Source organism: Sapajus apella, unplaced genomic scaffold (genome assembly GCF_009761245.1).
Source record: "Sapajus apella isolate SASKATOON/1434 unplaced genomic scaffold, GSC_monkey_1.0 scaffold37, whole genome shotgun sequence".
Classification (NCBI taxonomy): Eukaryota; Metazoa; Chordata; class Mammalia; order Primates; family Cebidae; genus Sapajus; species Sapajus apella.
This window is the reverse complement of record NW_022436977.1, coordinates 1,464,140-1,483,595: the sequence shown is the minus strand read 5'-3', so window position 1 is coordinate 1,483,595 and position 19,456 is coordinate 1,464,140. Positions and strand designations below refer to the sequence as shown.

Genomic DNA, 19,456 nt, shown 5'->3' with positions numbered 1-19,456 from the left:
CATTTCGCAAATGAAGAAGCTACACCACTGTTACTCACACTGTTTCCTCCTTTGCAGTATTACACTTCCCTATAGTTCTTTGATGTGACCATTTCAGGAGAGTAAAGAAAGGGAATCAGAGGGGTAGGGTTGTCTCTCCCATCCGCATGATTTTTGCTTAAGGGGTTCAACAGTCTAACCGCTGTGTTACAAGTTTACAAATCTGACAGCTTACTCTAGCTTTTGGAGGATAACAGGAGTGAAAATTTGCAGTTAGGCACTCCCTAGCCACTGTGCATCAGCAGATGCACAAAATCAGAACCTGACATGGCTCTAGTATGCCCATTAGAGGGCCCAGCCAACCCAAGGGCAGGTGAAGACAGTGATGGTGATGGGCCCTTGTCTGCACACAGAAGGCTCTGCAGCCAGAAGCTGAGGCCCCGCAGTACAGAAGTCGCCAGCTAGACTACAGGGATGAGGGGCGGGAGACGAGGGCCTGTCCACTTTAAGGACAGAGGCACGCAGAATGATATCCAGGGAGGGAGCAGAGGGGAGCAATTCCACCTCTAATGAAGGTCACTGCTAACCCAAAATTAAAAAGTATGGGAATACTGGAATCTGGTACACATATGCAAAGCACACATATTCCAGTATCTCTGCCCCCTCCTGCCCCCTTCTCATAGCAACAATCAGTACCTATGCATGGTTGACTGCAGCACAGGGCTGGTAACAAGGAGGCCCGATTCCTGGTCCTGACCTGCTATCAGAGTTTCATGGGCTTGGCAAGGAGCTGTTTTTTCAGTTCATGTTTCTCCATCTGCCACCTCAGGTCTCACCTTAGACAGCTTCCTGTCAGCTGGACACGGTGGCTCATGCCTATAATCCCAGCACTTTGGGAGGCTGAGGTGGGTGGATCATGAGGTCAGGAGTTCAAGGCTAGCCTGGCCAAGATGGTGAAACCCTGTCTCTACTAAAAATACAAAAATTAACCAAGAGTAGTGGCAAGCACCTGCAATCCCAGCTACTCGGGAGGATGAGGCAGGGAATTGCTTGAACCAGGGAGGTAGAGGTTACAGTGAGCTGAGATCACATTGCACTACAGCCTGGGCGACAGTACGAGAGTCCATCTCAGAAAAAAAAAAAAAAATTCTTCCTGTCAGAAGGCTCCAAAAAGCCTGAGATAACTCTAAACAGGAATGAAGCCCTTCCCTTCACTCTCTAAATCCCTAACTCTGGGCTGGTGTCAGGAGACTGGGAATCTAGTCAGAGCCCTACCACTCATGAGCCAGGACCCTGGGCAGCCTGTTCAACTCCCCAGGCCTCAGTTTCCTTCTTCGTCATGTCAGGATGATAACACCCGCCCTGCCCGTGTCCCAGGGTTGTTTGGGAAATCATGAGGTAATGTCTGAGATAGGACTTTACCATCCAGCCTTGCAGAAGAGCATGAGGCATGGGTGGGTGGGAACTCTGTGCCTGAGGCTGGCTTACAAAAGTCATGTAGGATGGTTTCATGAGGGACAGTAAATCTGCAAGACACAGAAAGCACCCACTTCTGCCAGCACACTCTCCTGCAATTCTGTCAGAAATACACCCATCTTCCCAGGCAGAGGACTCAGCTTCTCACTCACTCAGCACCCAGGAGGACTGAGTGGGCTGTGTAGAGATCAGTGTCACTGGCAGATGGGCCTCATTCCCAAACTTGTCAGGCCCCCAGGTGGTGCCTCATAAGGGCTCTCTAGTTGTCTGCCCAGTCCTCACATGAAAAGGAGTACATCTAGAACAGCTTCTCAGTGCTCAGAAATGTCCCTATCCTCAGCTTTTAAGGTTCATGGAGGAGCCTGGCTTAATCCCCACCTCCCCAAATTCTTCACAGTCAAGGGTGAATAACCAGAGCATGACCCAAATATCTACATGGGATAGATTTTGTACAGCAATGTGAACATTACAACATTTACATCCAGTTTTTCTCTTAATAAGCTAATTTCATATTCATTCTCTTTTAAAATATTTGCAAGTATCATTTTTAGTTCCATTTCACAGAGAAGAAAACTGGAGAGGTATGGTGCCTCCTGCCTGTCATCCCAGGGCTTTGGGAGGCTGAGGTGGGTGGATCCCTTGAGGCCAGGAGTATGAACCAGCCTGGCCAACATGGTGAAACCCTGTCTCTACTAAAAATACAAAAATTAGCCAGGCATGGTGGTGTAAGCCTGTAGTCCCAGCTACTTGGGAGGCTGAGGCACGAGAATCACTTGAACCCAGGAGGCAGAGGTTCCAGTGAGCCAAGATCATGCCACTGCACTGCAGCCTGCGTGACAGTGTGAGACTCTGTCTCAAAAAAAAAAAAAAAAAGAAGCTAGGCAAGGTGGCACAACCTGCAGTCAGCTACTCAGGATGCTGAGGATACTGATGCTTTGAGCCCAGGAGTTTGAGGCTACGGTGAGCTGTGACCATACCACTGCACTTCAGCCTGGGGGACAAGCAAGACTCTGTCCCCCCAAAAAAGCCAATTAAAAAAAGAAAGAAAACTGGGCTTAGAGAAGTAAAGCGACTTGGCAGTCGAGCGAGGGAGCAGGGCTAGGATGCAGATCCACATAGCTGACTCCAGCTGTAGTGAGGCCCTGGAGGTAACAGACCAGCAGTGTGTACCTAGTAGCGAGGAGAGGGGCCCATCCCAGAAGAGAGCAGTATTTGACATTGTTTTGAATGGCTGGCCTGTGGTGATAGTAAAAAGCAAACTGACTTTTACTTGATTTTATTATTGGTTGATTGATTGATTGATTGATTTTTAAGACAAGAGTCTCGCTCTGTTGCCCAGGCTGGAGTACAGTTGCGAGATCTCGGCTCACTGCAACCTCTGCCTCCAGGGTTCAAGCAATTTTCCTGCCTCAGCCTACCGAGGAGCTGGGATTACAGGTGTGCACCACTATGCCAGGCCAATTTTTGTGTTTTTAGTAGAGAAGATATTTCACCATGTTAGCCAGGCTGGCTTCGAACTCCTGACCTCCAGTGATCTGCTGCCTCGGCCTCCCAAAGTACTGGGATTACAGGTGTGACCACCATGCCCAGCTGCCTATTATCTCAAAAGGCAACGCACCCCTCATGGCCTGCATCAAGGTAAGCCACTCCCACTGCCCACTCACCCCTAACCTCTATGGTAAGCCACAGCCAACCAGACTTGTTCTGTCAACGATCAGTGCCAAGCTGCTAAAGGCTTTGAAAGGTCTATTGGCTAGGTGTGGTTGTTGTAATCCCAGCACTTTGGGAGGCTGAGGCAGGAAGATTACCTGAGGTCAGGAGTTCGAGACCAGCCTGGGCCAACAGGGCAAAACCCCATCTTTACTAAAAACACAAAAATTAGTTGGGCATAGTGGTACACACCTGTAGTCCTAGCTACTCTGGAGACTGAAGCACAGCTGTCGTTTGAACCTGGGAGGTGGAGGTTGCAGTGAGCTGAGATTGTGCCACTGCACTGCAGCCTGGTTGGCAGAGCAAGACTCCATCTCAAAAAAAACAAAAAGGTCTATGGATTGAGTGGGTCTACCTCCTTCCCTCTCTTAGTAGACTCTAAAGTGTCCATACAGTCACCAGTCTATCAAGGTGGAAATGAGGCAGAGCTGCACAGAATGCAGGGCCCCAGCCAAGGGACAAGATGCCACCCAAGGTGAGAGGTACCAAATGGGAAGCATTTCAAAGCAGGGGCTGCAGAGGCTGGCTTCCTTCTCCTGCTTCCCCACAGTAGTCACCGCAGTTCCTCTTTCCACTCTGGAGAACAATGAGCCGCGATTCCTCTGGAATTACCCTGTGAGTTTTCAGGGCCATAGGGCAAGGATAATGCTTAAGAACTTCCAGCCAATGCCAGACCCACAGGTGGGGGAGTGGGACCTTCAGCCATTGTGTCTCAAAGGCAGGAGCAGCTCAAAGCTCTAGTCCACAAGAACCAGGACAGCCTGATCCAGGAGGGCCCACACCCACATCCCACAGCCACAGCCTGCCTGGGGATGGTGTCACTGAGCCACCGCCCTGCTCCTCTGCCTGGCCAGGCTCCACTGTGGAGCCTCTGTGGCTGACCCTATCCGTATCTCCCACCCTTTCAAATACTTTCATCTTCCAGCCAGGCCACTCCAAATCCCATGAACAAGAGGCAGAAAACACTTGGGGACAGACAGATCAACCGAGGTCAGAGCAAGCAAGGGAGCAGATATGCAGGAAACCAAAACAGTGTGAAGAAACATAATGTTATCTGAAGTCAGAGCAGGAAGCAGGTCAGGGTTCTAGGCCAGAGAGATGAGGGTAAGGAGCAAAAGTTTACCGAAGCCTGGTGGGCAGTGTGCTGGGAACTAGACAGGCAGGATAGGAGCAAGAGGCATGCAGGGAACAGCAGCAAAGTCAGCAGCAGGTAGAGAGTCTGGAACAACAGAAATGCCAGCCAAGAGCCTGCAGACAGAAGTGGGCAGAGAGCTGCCCAACAGGGCTTTTCTCCCAGCTAATGATAGAGGTCCCCCATTTCATAAGCCTGTTTCCCCTCCCTGACCTCGTTGCTACTGTAAAATCGTTCCTTGGCAATGACTTTGAAATTTGAGGTGTGGAACCCTCTCTCAAATCTTTCACTGAAGTCCAATATGTAAAACAGTCTAAAAGCTGTGCTTCTTTTGGAGAGGCACGCAGAGCCCAGCCACTGACTACCCCCACTGATGAGACCTAAAGGGGCTTCATGGAACCCCAAAAGCTCCAGGGAACACAGTTTGAGAGAAGTACTGCTCTGTAACATGGAAGCATAGCATGCTGTAGATGATTCCAAAGAAGTTTCAAACCATAAATGAAAATGAAAAACAGAACATGCAGATGCTTCTCAGTATTATCATCTAGTTGTTTAGGAAGTCACTCCAACCAAGGTGAACTCAGGGTCAGTGGTGAGGAGCACATACAGGCTAAGTACCAGGAGCCAGAGTCTCCAGGGAACTGACTCCTGACCTATAAAATGACCCCGTGCAAATAAATCACCGGTGGCTGCTCTGCGTGGGCCCGCAGCAGCTGCTTTTACAGGCTGACTAGTTTAGTTCCCAGGCCCTACAGACTGACTTCCTTCCTCTAGACATTTTTTTTTTTTTTTTTGCGGGGGACGGGGTCAAAAAAACTCCTAAAGCACAAAAAGGAAGGAATCACTTCGCAGGGCCAAGCTGGGCTAAAGTATGACAACCAGTTTTTAACTTAAGCACATTTTGATGCTATTGTCAAGTGAGCACGAGCCTGCAAGTCTAGGACCTGAAATAAATTAGGCTCAATTAAAGTTTGACTTGGCTGTATAAAAAAAGATTTTCACTGAAAATCTTTCCATAGTTCAGTATCCTCTGATATTTCCCTTAGTCTAGAGTGTAGATTCTAGACACCAACATGATGTAGGTTACTGAAGAAATGCTGGGCTTAGAAGGTACCATCCACCATCCACCTACCTGCCCATGTGCTTACGTGGCCATCCACCCATGCATCCTCCTAACCGCCCGCTCACCCATCCATCTGTCTCTCATTTACTGATCATTGTTCTAAGTGCTGTAAACAAGACACGCCCCACAACTGGAAAGGCTTATACAGTCTATCGCAGAGATTAGACAAACACAGATGAAGAGGAAATACAGCCTGGGCGTGAAAGAAATATCTGCAACAGCTGAAGAGGCAGGGAGTGCTACACAAACGCTTCATTCTGTGGAGGCCCCAACTAACCTCTCACCCTTACTCCCTCCCTATCAGGTTGTGGCCGCTTTCTCAAGGAAATACACCAGGAAGCTGAATCTGCCCTTTCCTTTCCTCCTCGTGGGAGCGCAGGGAAGGAGAGAACAAGCAGTCAAGGGGCCAGTTGTGCTCAGTTGGGTCAGGCACCCTTCCCACTACCTGAATTTCTGACAGTCAGACGTATGTTTGATTAACAAAGTAACTTCAACAGAACAGGTCAGTTTGTACCCTCTTAGAAATGCCAGCCAGGTCCATGGCCTGGGCAAAGCCCAGGAGACTGAACCAAAGGATAAGACCTTCAACACAAGCTTGTGTTGCCATTCAGGAAAAAGGCTGCAGAAAGAAGACAGAAAAATCCAGGATGGTTTGAGGCTCTGCTGTTACTGTGGGGATAAAGAATTACCCCTCATAAAATGGTAAAGTGAACCATTCATGTTCTAGAATACCTCCCTCTCCACTTGCCATCCCCTCTCCTGCATCCTACCCATCTCCTGTGACCTTTCATCTCTTCCTGGCCCACACCCCACTGTGATCCTCCCCATAATTCATGTAAGGTGACAAAGGATTCCTAAGGGATAATCTGACCTCCCTCCAAAGTCACACCTTCACAGTTTAACAGCATTTGTGACCAAGAAGATGCTTTAATAGTGGCAAGTTTAGGCAAACATGGGGCAAGTGGTGAGACGACTTGGAGATAGAAAGGCCTTTTCACTTTCCCAAGAGTCACACTAAATAGGTGGCTCTGCAGAAGGCTGTGTGTGTCGGTGTGTGTGAATGTGGACGGCGTATGAATCATAACCAGTTATTTCTTGCCCATTTTATTCTGTCCGCCTGGATCTTAAGGCCTGAGAGATTCTTGATGCAAGATTCTCATTCTTCATTGGTCTAGTCAGCTCTTAGCCATCTAAGATGGATGGTCCCTGTTTCTCAAAATATTTGAATTTTTTATCCCAAGTTTATTTCTTCATCATTACTTGAAAATGCCCAGGATTGCTTGCCTCTCCCAGACATGCAGGGCTGTGAATTGGAAAGACTACATATCATGGGCAAAGTACAGGTTTAGGAGTCCTGGGTTTACCACCAACTTCCAAGCTTCTTTCTCCCTTGGGGCCTTAGTTTTCTCATCCAAAAATGAAGGACTGGACCAAGATATCTCTTTCAGATCCTCACCCCAACCCCTGTTAGAGTCTCTGATGCAGGTCAGTGTGTGACATACTGTATCACATGTATCGTGTATTTCATATTGATACCTATGAAACATTCCATATGACACATTCCAGGGTGGTTTCTGGGTTTCCCACTGCACAGGGCCCAGCCATCGGCCCAAGCTATTGACACTGTTCCGTCATATGTCAGCCAACTAAATTTTCAAAGACAAAGGAGAACCAGGGCTTCAGGAAAGGAGAGCACATCTCAGGCACAACCTTCATGCCCAGGAAAATGCTGAACTCTCAAAACACCACAAAAGTATTTCTGTAACAAATGACTTCAGCATTCATCTCAGCTCTTAACTATCAACCAGCCTGAAGAGGCTGAAGAGTAAGAGCTGTTGTCTTTATAACTCTCACAGGGCCCAGCTCAGCACCTGGCACAAAACAGGTATTCAGCCAATGTTTGCAGAAATGATGATCTAAGCTGAAGAAGCGGGAAGTGTGATAAAAGGCCTTGTCACCCTTGGCCGGCCCCCAATGCAGCAGCAAAGAGTCATTTAAAAATAAAACATTATTGATTTTTTTTAATTATAAAAAGAAAAATGTTTAAAAAAAAAAGAAAGACAGAAAGCAGAAAAGCACAAAAAGAAAGCTAAAAATGTTCCTTAACCCCGCCTTTCTGAGATAACCATCATTATCATCTTGGTGTCTGCCCTCTCAGATGTTTTTCAGTACATACTGAAACTTGGGTTTTCGTATGAGTCTTTAGACAGAGTCTCGCTCTGTCGTTCAGGCTGGAGTGCAATGGCTTGATCTCAGCTCACTGCAACCTCCACCCCCCGGGTTCAAGTGATTCTCCTGCCTCAGCCTCCTGAGTAGCTGGGATTACAGGCGCGCACCACCATGCCGAACTAATTTTTGTATTTTTAATAGACAGGATATCACCATGTTGGCCAGACTGGTCTCAAACTCCTGACCTCAGGTGATCCACCTGCCTCGGCCTCCCAAAGTCCTAGCATTACAGGTGTAAGCCACTGTGCCCAGCCTGTTTTTTCATTTTTTAATGTAAGTGGGATGATACTGTAGATACTATTTGAAAGACTGCTTTTTAAAAATTCTCCCCTTAACAATAGATCATTAACATTTCCTCATATAATTAAAAATTATTTTAATGTCTAATTTTTAATGGCTGTATAATATCACATTACACAGGTAAACCATGGTTTTTAAAGCAAATTATCAATTTTGGACATTTATATCATTTCTAATTTTTAATATCATTATGATACTGTTATAAATAGCCATGTGTATAAATCTCTGCATACATCCCTGATTATCTTTTTCTTTTTTTGAGACAAGGTCTCACTCTGTCACCCAGACTGGAGTACAGCAGCGCAATCATAGCTCACTGCAGCCTCAAACTCCTGGGCTCAAGCCATCCTCCAGCCTCAGCCTCCTGAGTAGCTAGGACTACAGGCACGCACCATCACATCCAGCTGTTCCTTTTTCTTATTACTTGTAAAAGCTCTTTATGTATTCTTGATATTTAACCTTTTGTCAAGTATGTTGAAAATATTTTCCCTAACTTATTTTCTTGTAGGCCAGAGTGGTTATGGGTTTATTGTCTAAAGGAGCTATAGGTCTTTCTCAATATCAGATGGTGTTAACAAGTTTTTCCCTTCATTTCTCCTCCTGCCTGTTACTTCTATCACCCAACTGCTGTGCCTTAGGGCCACTCCAAAGGGAGCGAGTCTGTGCCTCAGTGAGACTCTTGCCATTGCTGGTCACATTGTCAGTTACTCCATCCAGGGTGCGGCTTCGAATTTACTGCACAGCCCAGGGGACCTACTGCCATCTCTCGTCCCCCCTACCTGGTCCTTTGCTCAAAGTCACTGCATTCTTGCTTCAGGCAATGTCCCTCCTGTTAGCCGACTAAAGGAAGGCAGGGCATTGGAGGGTGAGGAGGTCCTGGTGCAGAGTGTGCCTGGTGCCCCCAGGATGGGCCACAGTTGTGGGGCAACCAGCACAAGACCCCTTTAGAGAGGCAAGCATCTCTCCTAACCTCAAAGTATCCACCATGTGTGTAGTGTCCTTTATAGTAAGACTCACGTGTTGGCTTTCTTTCAGAAATTACCGTAAAGATGTTTGTCTATCATTTAGAACTGATACCCTTCCTCATTTCAGATAATGAAAATGTCATAATCTTATTTCCTTTTTGTTATCTTGGTAGCCAGTGACAACAACTACGATGACCTAGGCATTCGGTGTATTCCCTTCTTCTTCCTTTGCAGCATGGATTCTCAAACTTGGTGGGTATCAGAATCATTTGAGGAACTGGTGAAAAATTCAAGTGCAGCCAGATGCGGTGGCTCTAGTGATGCCAGCACTTTGGGAGGCTGAGACAGGAGGACAACTTGAGGCCAGGAGTTGAAGACCAGCCAGGGCAACACAGTGAGATCTCATCTCTACCTCCCTCAAATTTGTTTTAATTAGCTGGGTATGGTGGCATGTGCCTGTAGTCCCAGCTACTCAGGTGGGAGGATCACTTCAGCTTAGGAACATGAGACTGCAGTGAGCTGTGATGGTACCACTGAACTCCAGCCTGACAACAGAGCAAGACCCTGTCTCCAAACACAAAAATATTAAAAAGAAATAAAAATAAATGAGATGCCCGGGCCTTATCACACATTTGCTAACTCATAATCTTCTGGAGGGCATCTGGCTTTTGATCTTCCACTTTTATGTTCACATTCTATCCATGTGCCTCTCATCATAGGTTGCCTCAAATTCTTAACATGCATGATGAAGAGGAATCATAACTGGTTCTGTGCTGCCATCACTGCAGCGTTCACTCCAGGACACAGGCATGGAGAAAGACAGCAAGCTGCAGAGCATGCCTTCCAAGACAGAACTTAGCCCATTTCACAGACACAGGCTAAAGGGAGTCCCAAAGTGTGAAAGGCTTTGCCCAAGGGAGGACCACTCAAACAATCACTTACAGCCGATCCTAATGGCCAAGTTGATTGCAGAGCAGAAAGCATTTCCCACAGGAATAAAATGGTGCCACCCCATCTCCCTCTGCCTCCACACTTGCAGGTGGCCTATTCCCTCATCCCTACTCTTCAAAGGATTTGGCTTTTAGGTCCACACCCAGCCTCTCTATGCCCATAAGCCTCGAGGGCTGGGTGAGGATAGAAGAAACAGGTCCAAGTCTTCTTAGAACCACATCTTCCTCAACACCCCTCCCATCCATCCCTACTCCCCAGGAGACGCCAGAGCCTCTGTTAGGCAAGCAGCTCACAGTGCAGCTGTGCCATCTCCTCTGTCATCACCACCCCCAATTAGCAGCTCCCGGGTGCCTTCAGGGCGGCCACTCCTGCCCAGCTCCTCCAACTCTGCTCGAAGCCATTAAGGCTTTGGCACTGTCTGACAGGTTTCCTTCAAGCCTAATTGTCAGGGTGCAGGAAAGGTATGTGTCATATCCAACATGATTTATTTGTTCTCTGTCCACCCCAGCTGCAATTTATTTTATTTTGTTTTGTTTTATTTTTGAGATGGAGTCCTACTCTGTCACCCAAGCTAGAGTGCAGTGGCACGATCTCAGCTCACTGCAACCTCTGCCTTCTGGTTTCAAGCAATTCTCCCACCTCAGCCTCCCAAGTAGCTGGCACTACAGGCACCCACCACCATGCCTAGCTAATTTTTGTATTTTTAGTAGACACAGGGTTTTGCCAAGTTGGCCAGGCTGGTCTTGAACTCCTGACTTCAGGTGATCTGCCCACCTGGGCCTTCCAAAGTGCTGGGATTACAGGCGTGAGCCACCATTCCTAGCCTTAGCTGCAATGTAAAATGGACTCTAGCCTCTAACATGGTCTCTTTCCTCTGGAAAACCCACCCATCAAGTCTCCCACACTAACTGCCTCCAATTGGCCTTGTCCTCACCCACATAGCCCACACTGGAGTCACGGAGGGGCAGTGGGTTAACCAGCAGTACTCAGGGCATGGGGGTCTCTGGAAAAGACTCCAGGATAACTCCAACCCAGTTGCATTACAAGTTGGCTGTGAGACCCTGGGTGAGTTTCATCATCAGGGAGACAGGGATGAAAACTGCCTCACAGGCTATGATGATTTCATGCACTGATCCACACAAGTGCCCACAATGATGTCCAGCACGTGGTAAACACCAACAAATAGGATTTTATCCTTAGCTCTCTGGGCTCCAGTTTCCTCACCCATGAAATGAAAGTAACACACTTATCTCACAGTTAAGAAAACTGAATTTGAGAATTGTGAGAACACAGCACAGAGCCTGATATATCCCTGGTGCTCAGAAAGTGGTTTCTGATTGATGAAGGATGAACCAGTCAGACAGTGAGCATCGTGGGTCAGAGCAGACATACTTACCCATGGGTGCAGGCTGCCCTTTCCTGACCCTCCATACCACAGAAAATCGCCTCTGTCCTCAGGGAAACAGGCTCACAGAGCAGTAGTCATGGGCTCCCACATGGATGCAGTCTGGCCAGACAATTACATTTCCACCTTAGAGGTGGCAGATCCAGGCTTTCCCTCTGGAGCAGAGGGAGAAGCCAGGCTGTGTCTCAATACGTCAGGGCCCAGGAGAGCCAAAGGATGGACTGTCTCCCTCAGGCCACCTGCTACCACACTGTTCCTCCACGCTGGGGACTCCAGAGGGTCCGCATACGCTGGGTTCTCTGGCTACCTGGGTCTCTCCAGGGTAGACCCATGCCCAGAGGAGACTCAGGGGAATTGCCAGGAAGCCCAGGCAGGAGCAGCTGAGGTTGCCACAGCCATAACAGCAAATGCCTTCTGCGTGCACAGCTCAGCATCCTCCCTGCCTCGAAGCTTGTCCTGCCCTGCCCTGTTCTGTCTCCTTCCCTGAATCCCACCATGGGCTGTGGTCTCCTGAAAGGAAGGGACAGTGCAACTTGCTCACTGTTGTGCATTTGTACTTAATGAGGACTAGTTGAATAAATGAGTCTTGACTGTAAGCACTGGGAACACAAAGATGAACAAGATGCAGTCCCATCCGTATAAGAACCACCAAATATTCAAAGAAGGCAGCTCCCTTGCAAATCTTCTCTTTCCTAAAGGAAATATTCTGTGTATTGACTCTCCCATGTTCTTGGAGGGCAGAGTTGTTTTGTGAAATTTTTTACTTCCCAACACACACAAAGTACACAGTAGGCACTTTGACACAAATTAAACTCAGTTCAGGAGCATGGCACGGACACTGTACTGGAAACCCGCCCATTCACTCTTCAGCTGTCACTCTCTGTTCTGGGAGGAATTTTCCCATGGATCCCAAAGGCCAGCAAGAAGCAAACTAATTTGATCAAAATCTCTCTTCCTCTCCAGCCCAGGAATTATCTGACCAAGCTGGCTAGGGGTCAGGACTATGCATGGGCCAGACATCAGACCCCAGCCTTTCTAGGGCACGTGGGGACTGAGAGGACAGTTTTGCCCCCACAGCTGCCAACAGCTGCTTCTCATGAAACTGCAGGGTCAAACCACAGGGGAGAGGAAGGATCCATCTCACAACTGAGGAACACTCACAGAAGCTTGACCAAGGTCACAAAGCAGTGCAGAGTCACACAGCCTGGGACCTCAAGTCTCTTATTCCTATTCCTGTGTCTTTCTACAACAGCAAAGATTTCCAAACTTGTTCCATCAGTAGGGTTCTTTTCCTTTTCACTATTTTAAAATCTTTTAGCAGAATAATGTACACAAACATGGCTAAGTAAAAATGAAATTGCATAAAAAGCCTTATAATGGAAATAAGAGTCCCCTGCCCCATTCCTCCCCTGCCCTAGCTCTGCTTGCCAGAGGCCACTATTTTTAAGTTTTCTTGTATTTAAGAATGCTTTTTTCTTCTTCTTCTTCTTCTTTTTTTTTTTTTTTTTTTTTTTTTTTGAGACAGGGTCTTGCTCTGTTACCCCAGCTGGAGTGCAGTGGCACAATTACAGTTCACTGCAGCCTCAAACTCCTAGGCTGAAGCTATCCTCCCACCTCAGCCTTCTGAGTAGGTGACCACAGTCACATAACCACCATGCCTAGCTAATTCTTATGTTTTCTGTAGAGATGGGGGTTTTTGCCATGTTGCCCAGGATGGTCTTGAACTCCTGGCTTCAAACTATTCACACCCCCCTTGGCTTCCCAAAGTACTAGCATTACAGGCATGAGCCACCATGCCTGATCAAGAATGTTTTCAAGTAAACCTTACATAGATATTTAATGTACAAAATAGATCAAAGCATCTTTGCTTTGGTTGAAAGGGGGATGACACAAAGCACTTGCTTGACTACTACTACACACGTGCGTGCGCACACACACACACACAAACACACACAGGTCTGCACCAAAGGACTTCGTGTAAAAACCACACCACTACAGCAAACTCCCCCTTCCAACACAGTCTCCCACTTTTACTGGGGCCTGCTTGCTGTAAGGCAAAAGAAACCTTCCTCCCTGAACAAACGCCTGTACCAAGCATACCTGGACTTTGTCCCCAGATCTAGACTCCTGAGGTGTCACCATCTACAGCAAAAGAGACCTCTACAAAGCCTCTGGTTTTCCCTAAAGTGTAGGCTCTGACTGGGAAGAGAGAACTAGGGAGGAACCCCTGTGTGTCACAACTCACAAAAACGAAACTAATGGCTGGTTGGATCAGTAGCCATGTATTCCTTAATATGGCTTAATTGAATTAGACTGCTTCACTACCAGTTGGCAGAATTCAGGTATGAAGCGGAAAAAAGGGAAATTTCAATGTAAGGAGAGAGGGGATGATGTTGGGGGTGTGGAGAGCTGTGCTAATCAGGGGGAATGCAGATCAAGATGACTGCACAGTGGAGGTCTTTGGGGGGCCTGGAGAGCCACATGAAGGTGCCCAGGGCCTGGCAAGCTGGGAATAGATGCTGACAAAAAGTGCCTGATGAATGTAAAATAAAGGCAGTAGGGGCACCCTCTGACTGCTTACTCCCCAATCCTTCCATTCTTCAAAACACTTGAGTCAACACTCTTTTTTTTTTTTGAGGTGGAGTTTCAGTCTTGTCACCCAGGCTGGAGTGCAGTGGCATGATCTCAGCTCACTGTAACCTCTGCCTTCTAGGTTCAAGCGATTCTCCTGCCTCAGCCTCCCAAGTAGCTGGGATTACAGGATTGCACCACCACACCCAGCTAATTTGTTGTATTTTTAGTAGAGACAGGTATTTACCATGTTGGCCAAGCTGGTCTCGAACTCCTGACCTCAGGTGATCCACCCCCCTCAGCCTCCCAAAGTGCTGGGATTATAGGCATTAGCCACCGCACCCAGCCAAAGTCAACACTCTTTAACCACCTCCACTACCTGCCAAAAAAAAAAAAAATTCTAGTCTGCACTGGATTCTGCTGCCCTGCGCCATCAAATGCTGAAGGCAGGCACTGGCTCGATCTGCTATCTCTAGATAATTGGCCAACTATGTTTCCCCAAGCAGCTTGGCCCGACAAAGAACAGTTACCGTATGTGATGGCGCAATCTCCTTCCTTTCTCCTCCTACCCCTAGATGGGCCTCAAGCACTCACAATATACCTTTTCTCTCTCCAAAATTCAGAGCAAATACACAGCCTAAGAAGACAACAGCCTCTTCCCACTCAATGAGTATGGGAAGGAAATGGAGCTACTGAGCAGCGATCAGCGCTCCCAAGAAGACCTTTCTGGAAATCTCCCCCTATGGCACAAACAGGTCAGCAGTGTGCCCTGCTCCCCACCCCCTGGGCTGTACTTCCCCTCCTCTCCTCTCAATTGCACCCTTAAGAACATTGTTCCTCAAATGTTGGACCACTGGCATTGACTCCACCTGGGAGCTAGTCAGAAAAGTGGAATCTTAAATCCCATCTCAGCTCTACTGAATCAGAATCTGTGTGTTAAGACAACTCCCAAGTGATCCACATACACATTAAAGTTTGAGAAGCGCTGTTTTTGAAAATATTATGGCAAGGCCCCAGTCCACAGCTTAACAGAATCCTAGGCACCCAATATTCATGTCACATTTCCTTTGGCGCTGACCCTCTTTGCTGAAAATTGGTAGAGACAGTATCATGAGCAAACACAAATTAATAAATATCTATTGAGTGACTCCTTCTGTGAATAAATAGCCCTTGAAGAGCAACTTCATGATTTGCAAAGTGGTTTCACATGAATCCTCTCATTTTATACTCACAAATCCTTGGGAAGCCCATGGGGACAGGTAATGCCAACTTCCACTACAGATGAGCCAAGCTCAGAACCCCGGGGAGAGTGGCACAGTCAACCTCCAAGGTGGTGCCTCTGATCCGCATCTGTTGGAAATGTCCCAACTCAATGCAGATTAACCACAGTGTTGAGAGGAAAGGATAGGCTACTTTAAAACATTTTTTATTAACTGAGTTCATCAGAAATTCCTTTTTTATGTGAGGCTTCTTATTAGAAACACAAATGAGCTTTACATGCCCTAGCAATAAACAATATATGTCCTTCAATAAATAATGTATGTCCTTCAATAAGATGTGTTCTGAAGATGAACAGATTTTGAAAGGTCTTAACAGTTTCTTCTATTTTCCCTGTGTCTTCTATAGCATCTATCAGCATAATTTGTACATAATAGTAAAAAATATTTTGTAATTAATTATTGGATGGATGGACAGATGACCAACTGGAGGACTTATCAGAACACATACTAAACTCTTCCAGCTCCAGTTTCCTATTCTGTAAAATGAGGCTAATGTCTACCTATGTGAGGTTTCTATGAGGTTCACATAGCAATGCAAGTGAACATGCTTTGTAAACTGCAAAAGGCCACACACTTGCAAGGGATGATAGTATGAATTCCCATCAGTCTCACATGCAGATACAGTAGGCAGCTATTTGGTAAGAGTTCAGGGGGGCCTTTGTGCCCCTCACCCACCAAATAAACTCACTGACTGTCATCTCATCTCTAAAGTATTATTCCTTAGAGTCTTGGGTCTTTTAAACAGAGAATCGCCTAATTAATGAAACCAGCAGCAGAGGGAGGGGAAGAGAGAAACAGAGTGAGAGTGTGTGTGTGTGTGTGTGTGTGTGTGTGTGCACGCTTGCGTGTGGTGGGAGCAGAGGTGGTGGGATAGCGTTAAGACTGACTCCTTTATTAAGCGTGTGTGTGTGTGTGTGTGTGTGTGTGTGTGTGTGTGTGTGTATGTTGTGGGATCAGAGGTGGTGGGATAGCGTTAAGACTGACTCTTTTATTAATTTACCCAAAGCAGGAATGAGCAGGAATTGGAGGCTAAAGAGGGTGTTTGGAGGCAATGAGGCAATGAGGTAAGGTGGGTCGGAACTGGTCTCAGGGGAGAGTCCTTGAGGCTAAAATGTAGAGACAACCCCTACTGGCTCTTCTCTTCTAGCTCTGAAGGCTGGATTTGGTTCAGAGCACATCTCTAGATTCTGTCCCTCTTTAGTAGCCAAGTGAGGAAAACCTTGGAATAGCAACACTTGCAAAGGGTGTGAAATTAATCTGCATAAGCGGGAAGGTTTAGCACCAGCACTCTATCATAGGCACTGCATTGCTCTGGCAGAGACCTAGACACACTTTGCAGACTGCAAAATAATGTCCTTACAGGGCATCCAATGCTTCCGGCATCACCAGGATTTGCCTACTTCTTTCCTGACCCATTGTGGCATTACGTGGGTTTAACCAGCTGAGTGATCAAGAGCAAATCAGCCATCTTCTCTTGGCCCTTAGTTTTTTAATTTTAATTTTATTTTTTGAGACAGAGTCTCACTCTCTCACCCAGGCTGGGGTGCAGTGGCACAATCTTGGCTCACTGCAATCTCTACCTCTCAAGCTCAAGCGATTCTCTTGCCTCAGCCTCCTGAGTAGCTGGGATTACAGGTCCGTGCCACCACACCCAGCTGATTTTTGTATTTTTAGTAGAGATGGGGCTTCATCATGTTGGTCAGGCTGGTCTCAAACTCCTGACCTCAAGCAATCTGCCTGCCTTGGCCTCCCAAAATGCTGGGATTACAGGCATGAGCCATGGCATCCAGCCTATCACACCTTTTAAAGTTAACAATAATTCTTTAATGTCATCAATATCCATTTGGTGTTCATCTTTCCCCCATATGCCTTAAACTTTTTCTTACGGTTTGTTCCATCAAATCAAAACCCAAGGAAAGTCACATATTGCAATTGATATGTCTCTTAAGCCTCTTTTAACCTTTAGGTTCTCCTCTCTCTTGCTCTCCCTCTCCCTTCCCACAGCTCCTCTCCATTCCTCCATTTTTCTCTTTTTCTTATACTCCATTTGACAAAAATATCAGGTCTTTTGACCTATACAATTTCTCACAGTCTGGATTTTATTGACCACTTCCTCCCAGTATTGTTTACATGTTTCTCTGTCCCCTGTATCTCCTGTAAATGAGTAGCTGGATCTAGAGGCTTGATCAGATTCAGGTTTGAGTTTCCGGCAAGACCGCATCATTGTGGTACTGTGCGTTCCCATCAGGAGGTGCCTAATGGTGGCTCTCTTTGCGATATTAATCAGCTTCTGATGATCAGTGCCTAGATCCATTCATTGAACAGGGAGACCTTCACTTTAAAAAAAAAATCCTCATCATAATCCATGGCTTGCCTCATGCTGATACCTTTGCCTGGATGGGCAGCTTTGTTTAGACAAGTGCTCTGAGGACTTTGAGCGTCTTAGTGAGATAGAGACTTTCAAAGACATTACCGCCCCTCTTTGGGGTGGCGGTAGGGGTCTCTGCTAGGCCTCGGTGGAATCTGCTGACTGATTTGGTGGTGTCTTTCCCTTCAGCTTGCATAAAAATAATCCCACAGTTGGCCCCTTGGTTTGGCAGTGGGCTTTCACACAGACTCCAGGGCACGTATAGAAAAGCACTAAGCATGTGTAGCACTGCTCCTGAGTCGTCCAAGGACACAACCAAAGGATCCTATAACTCCGAGAGCCACACCTTCCCTTTCAGCAGCCACAGGTTGTTCTCTGACCTCACATTCTTGGCTTCAGTGCCAAAGTCAGTGACGACTTCTCTTTCCTTTGAAACGTTAATTCCTTCTACTCCCAGAGTTCCTTTGAGATGAGGGTTTTCATGAGCTTTCAAAACACTCTCTTACCTAATCCTCCTAGCACTTAAGGATGAAAGGTGACTAGCAGAGAGACCCCACTTTCCAAACAGGGAAACTGAGCCCAAAGCTTAGCTGATCCACCTGCTGTCCTGCTCTGGCCTCAAGCCTCCACTTCAGGATGCAAGATTGTGGGTTTACAAGACAAAGACGCGTCTGAGTGAATCCAATACCCATCCTTGAGTGGCGCTCTGTCATGTGGTCTCAGGGAAGCCAGGGGGCTCTTCTCAGGAGGGGTATCCAGTTAGCTTAGGGCAAGTCATCGACCTAGATTTTCCCAAAAAGCAGTAATTTCAAACCCTTTGATTTGCTTTCAGGTTCTATATGTGAGGCTGCGTGTTTGATCAAGGGTTTGGTAAGTTCAGCCACCACAGATACTAGCTACAAGAGGAGAAACTTATCTTCCCTTGACCTAAGTCATAGATGCCAGCCCAGGAATACCATGTGCAGTTAGGGAAAGATGTGCAGGTGCTGGAGAAGATGTGCAAAGGGAATGTCTGAAACAACTCAGAGGGCGGGAAGACAGCCATGTGCCCTCCCAATATGGGAATGGGCTTGTACCAATCTGCCCAGAGTCCCTCATGCCCAAGGCCAACAGCAAACACTGGGAGACAGACAGCCAAGGTACGGCTGGGCAGGGGAGGAAAACAAAAAACTATCTTGCCCACAAAGGAGAAGAAGTGAACATAAAGACTAGATCTGGGAGAAGAACCAGATTCAACCCACGTAAAACTGCAACATGGCTGGGCATGGTGGTGCATGGCTGTAATCCCAGCTACTTAAGAGGCTAAGGTGGGAGGATCACTGGAGGCCAGGAGTTCAGGACAATCCAGGGCAACATAGTGAGCCCCTGTCTCTAAAAAAATTTTTTTTAATTAGCTGGGCATGTTGGCACACACTTGTAGTCCTAGCTACTTGAGAGCCTGAGGTGGAAAGATCACTTGAGCCCAGAAGTTTAAGGCTGCAGTGAGCTAAGATCGCACTACTGCAATCCAGCCTGGGTGATAGAGCCAGAGTCTCTAATAAAAATAAATAGAATAAAATCCTCTGCAACACATGCAAGCCTAGCCTGCCCAGCATGGTTCTCCCTACAGGCATCTCCTGGCATCCCATGACTCCTGAGAGGGTGTCAGGACCAACCTACACTGAGCGGTCTCAGCTCACCACACTGGTCCATCCAGCTTTCCTAGGCCAACCTGACCCCTCTGCCACTGAAGCAGCACCAAGATGTGTACCCACCTAAGTTCTGACACATGTAGTTTTGCCAATTTACCAAAAAACAGCCAGGAGGCAGAGTGTCAGCCCTTGCCATCAGAGGCCATTGACCCCGAGACTGACGAGTCAGGGAGCAAAATGACTATTTTCTCCTTATATCGTGTCCTGGTCTATACAGTATATGTCAGCCTTTGGCAACCCCCAGCTAAGGATGAACAGCATCATCACCTATGTTAG

The 19,456-nt window shown here is 47.2% G+C and overlaps 1 protein-coding gene across 7 annotated transcripts in view; it reads right to left on the bottom strand.

The window, feature by feature from the left end:
* DAPK2 (death associated protein kinase 2) overlaps positions 1-19,456 on the bottom strand; it is a 125,988-nt gene that overhangs the window by 69,540 nt on the left and 36,992 nt on the right. Inside the window, exon 1 of one of the 7 annotated variants that reach the window (XM_032297214.1) lies at positions 5,430-7,408. The exons of the other annotated variants lie outside the window; for them this stretch is intronic. Coding sequence (XP_032153105.1) covers positions 5,430-5,461 — 32 coding nt within the window. The 5' untranslated portion in view covers positions 5,462-7,408. Of the gene's footprint in view, positions 1-5,429; positions 7,409-19,456 lie in introns of those variants that run through there. 7 annotated transcript variants of the gene reach the window in all.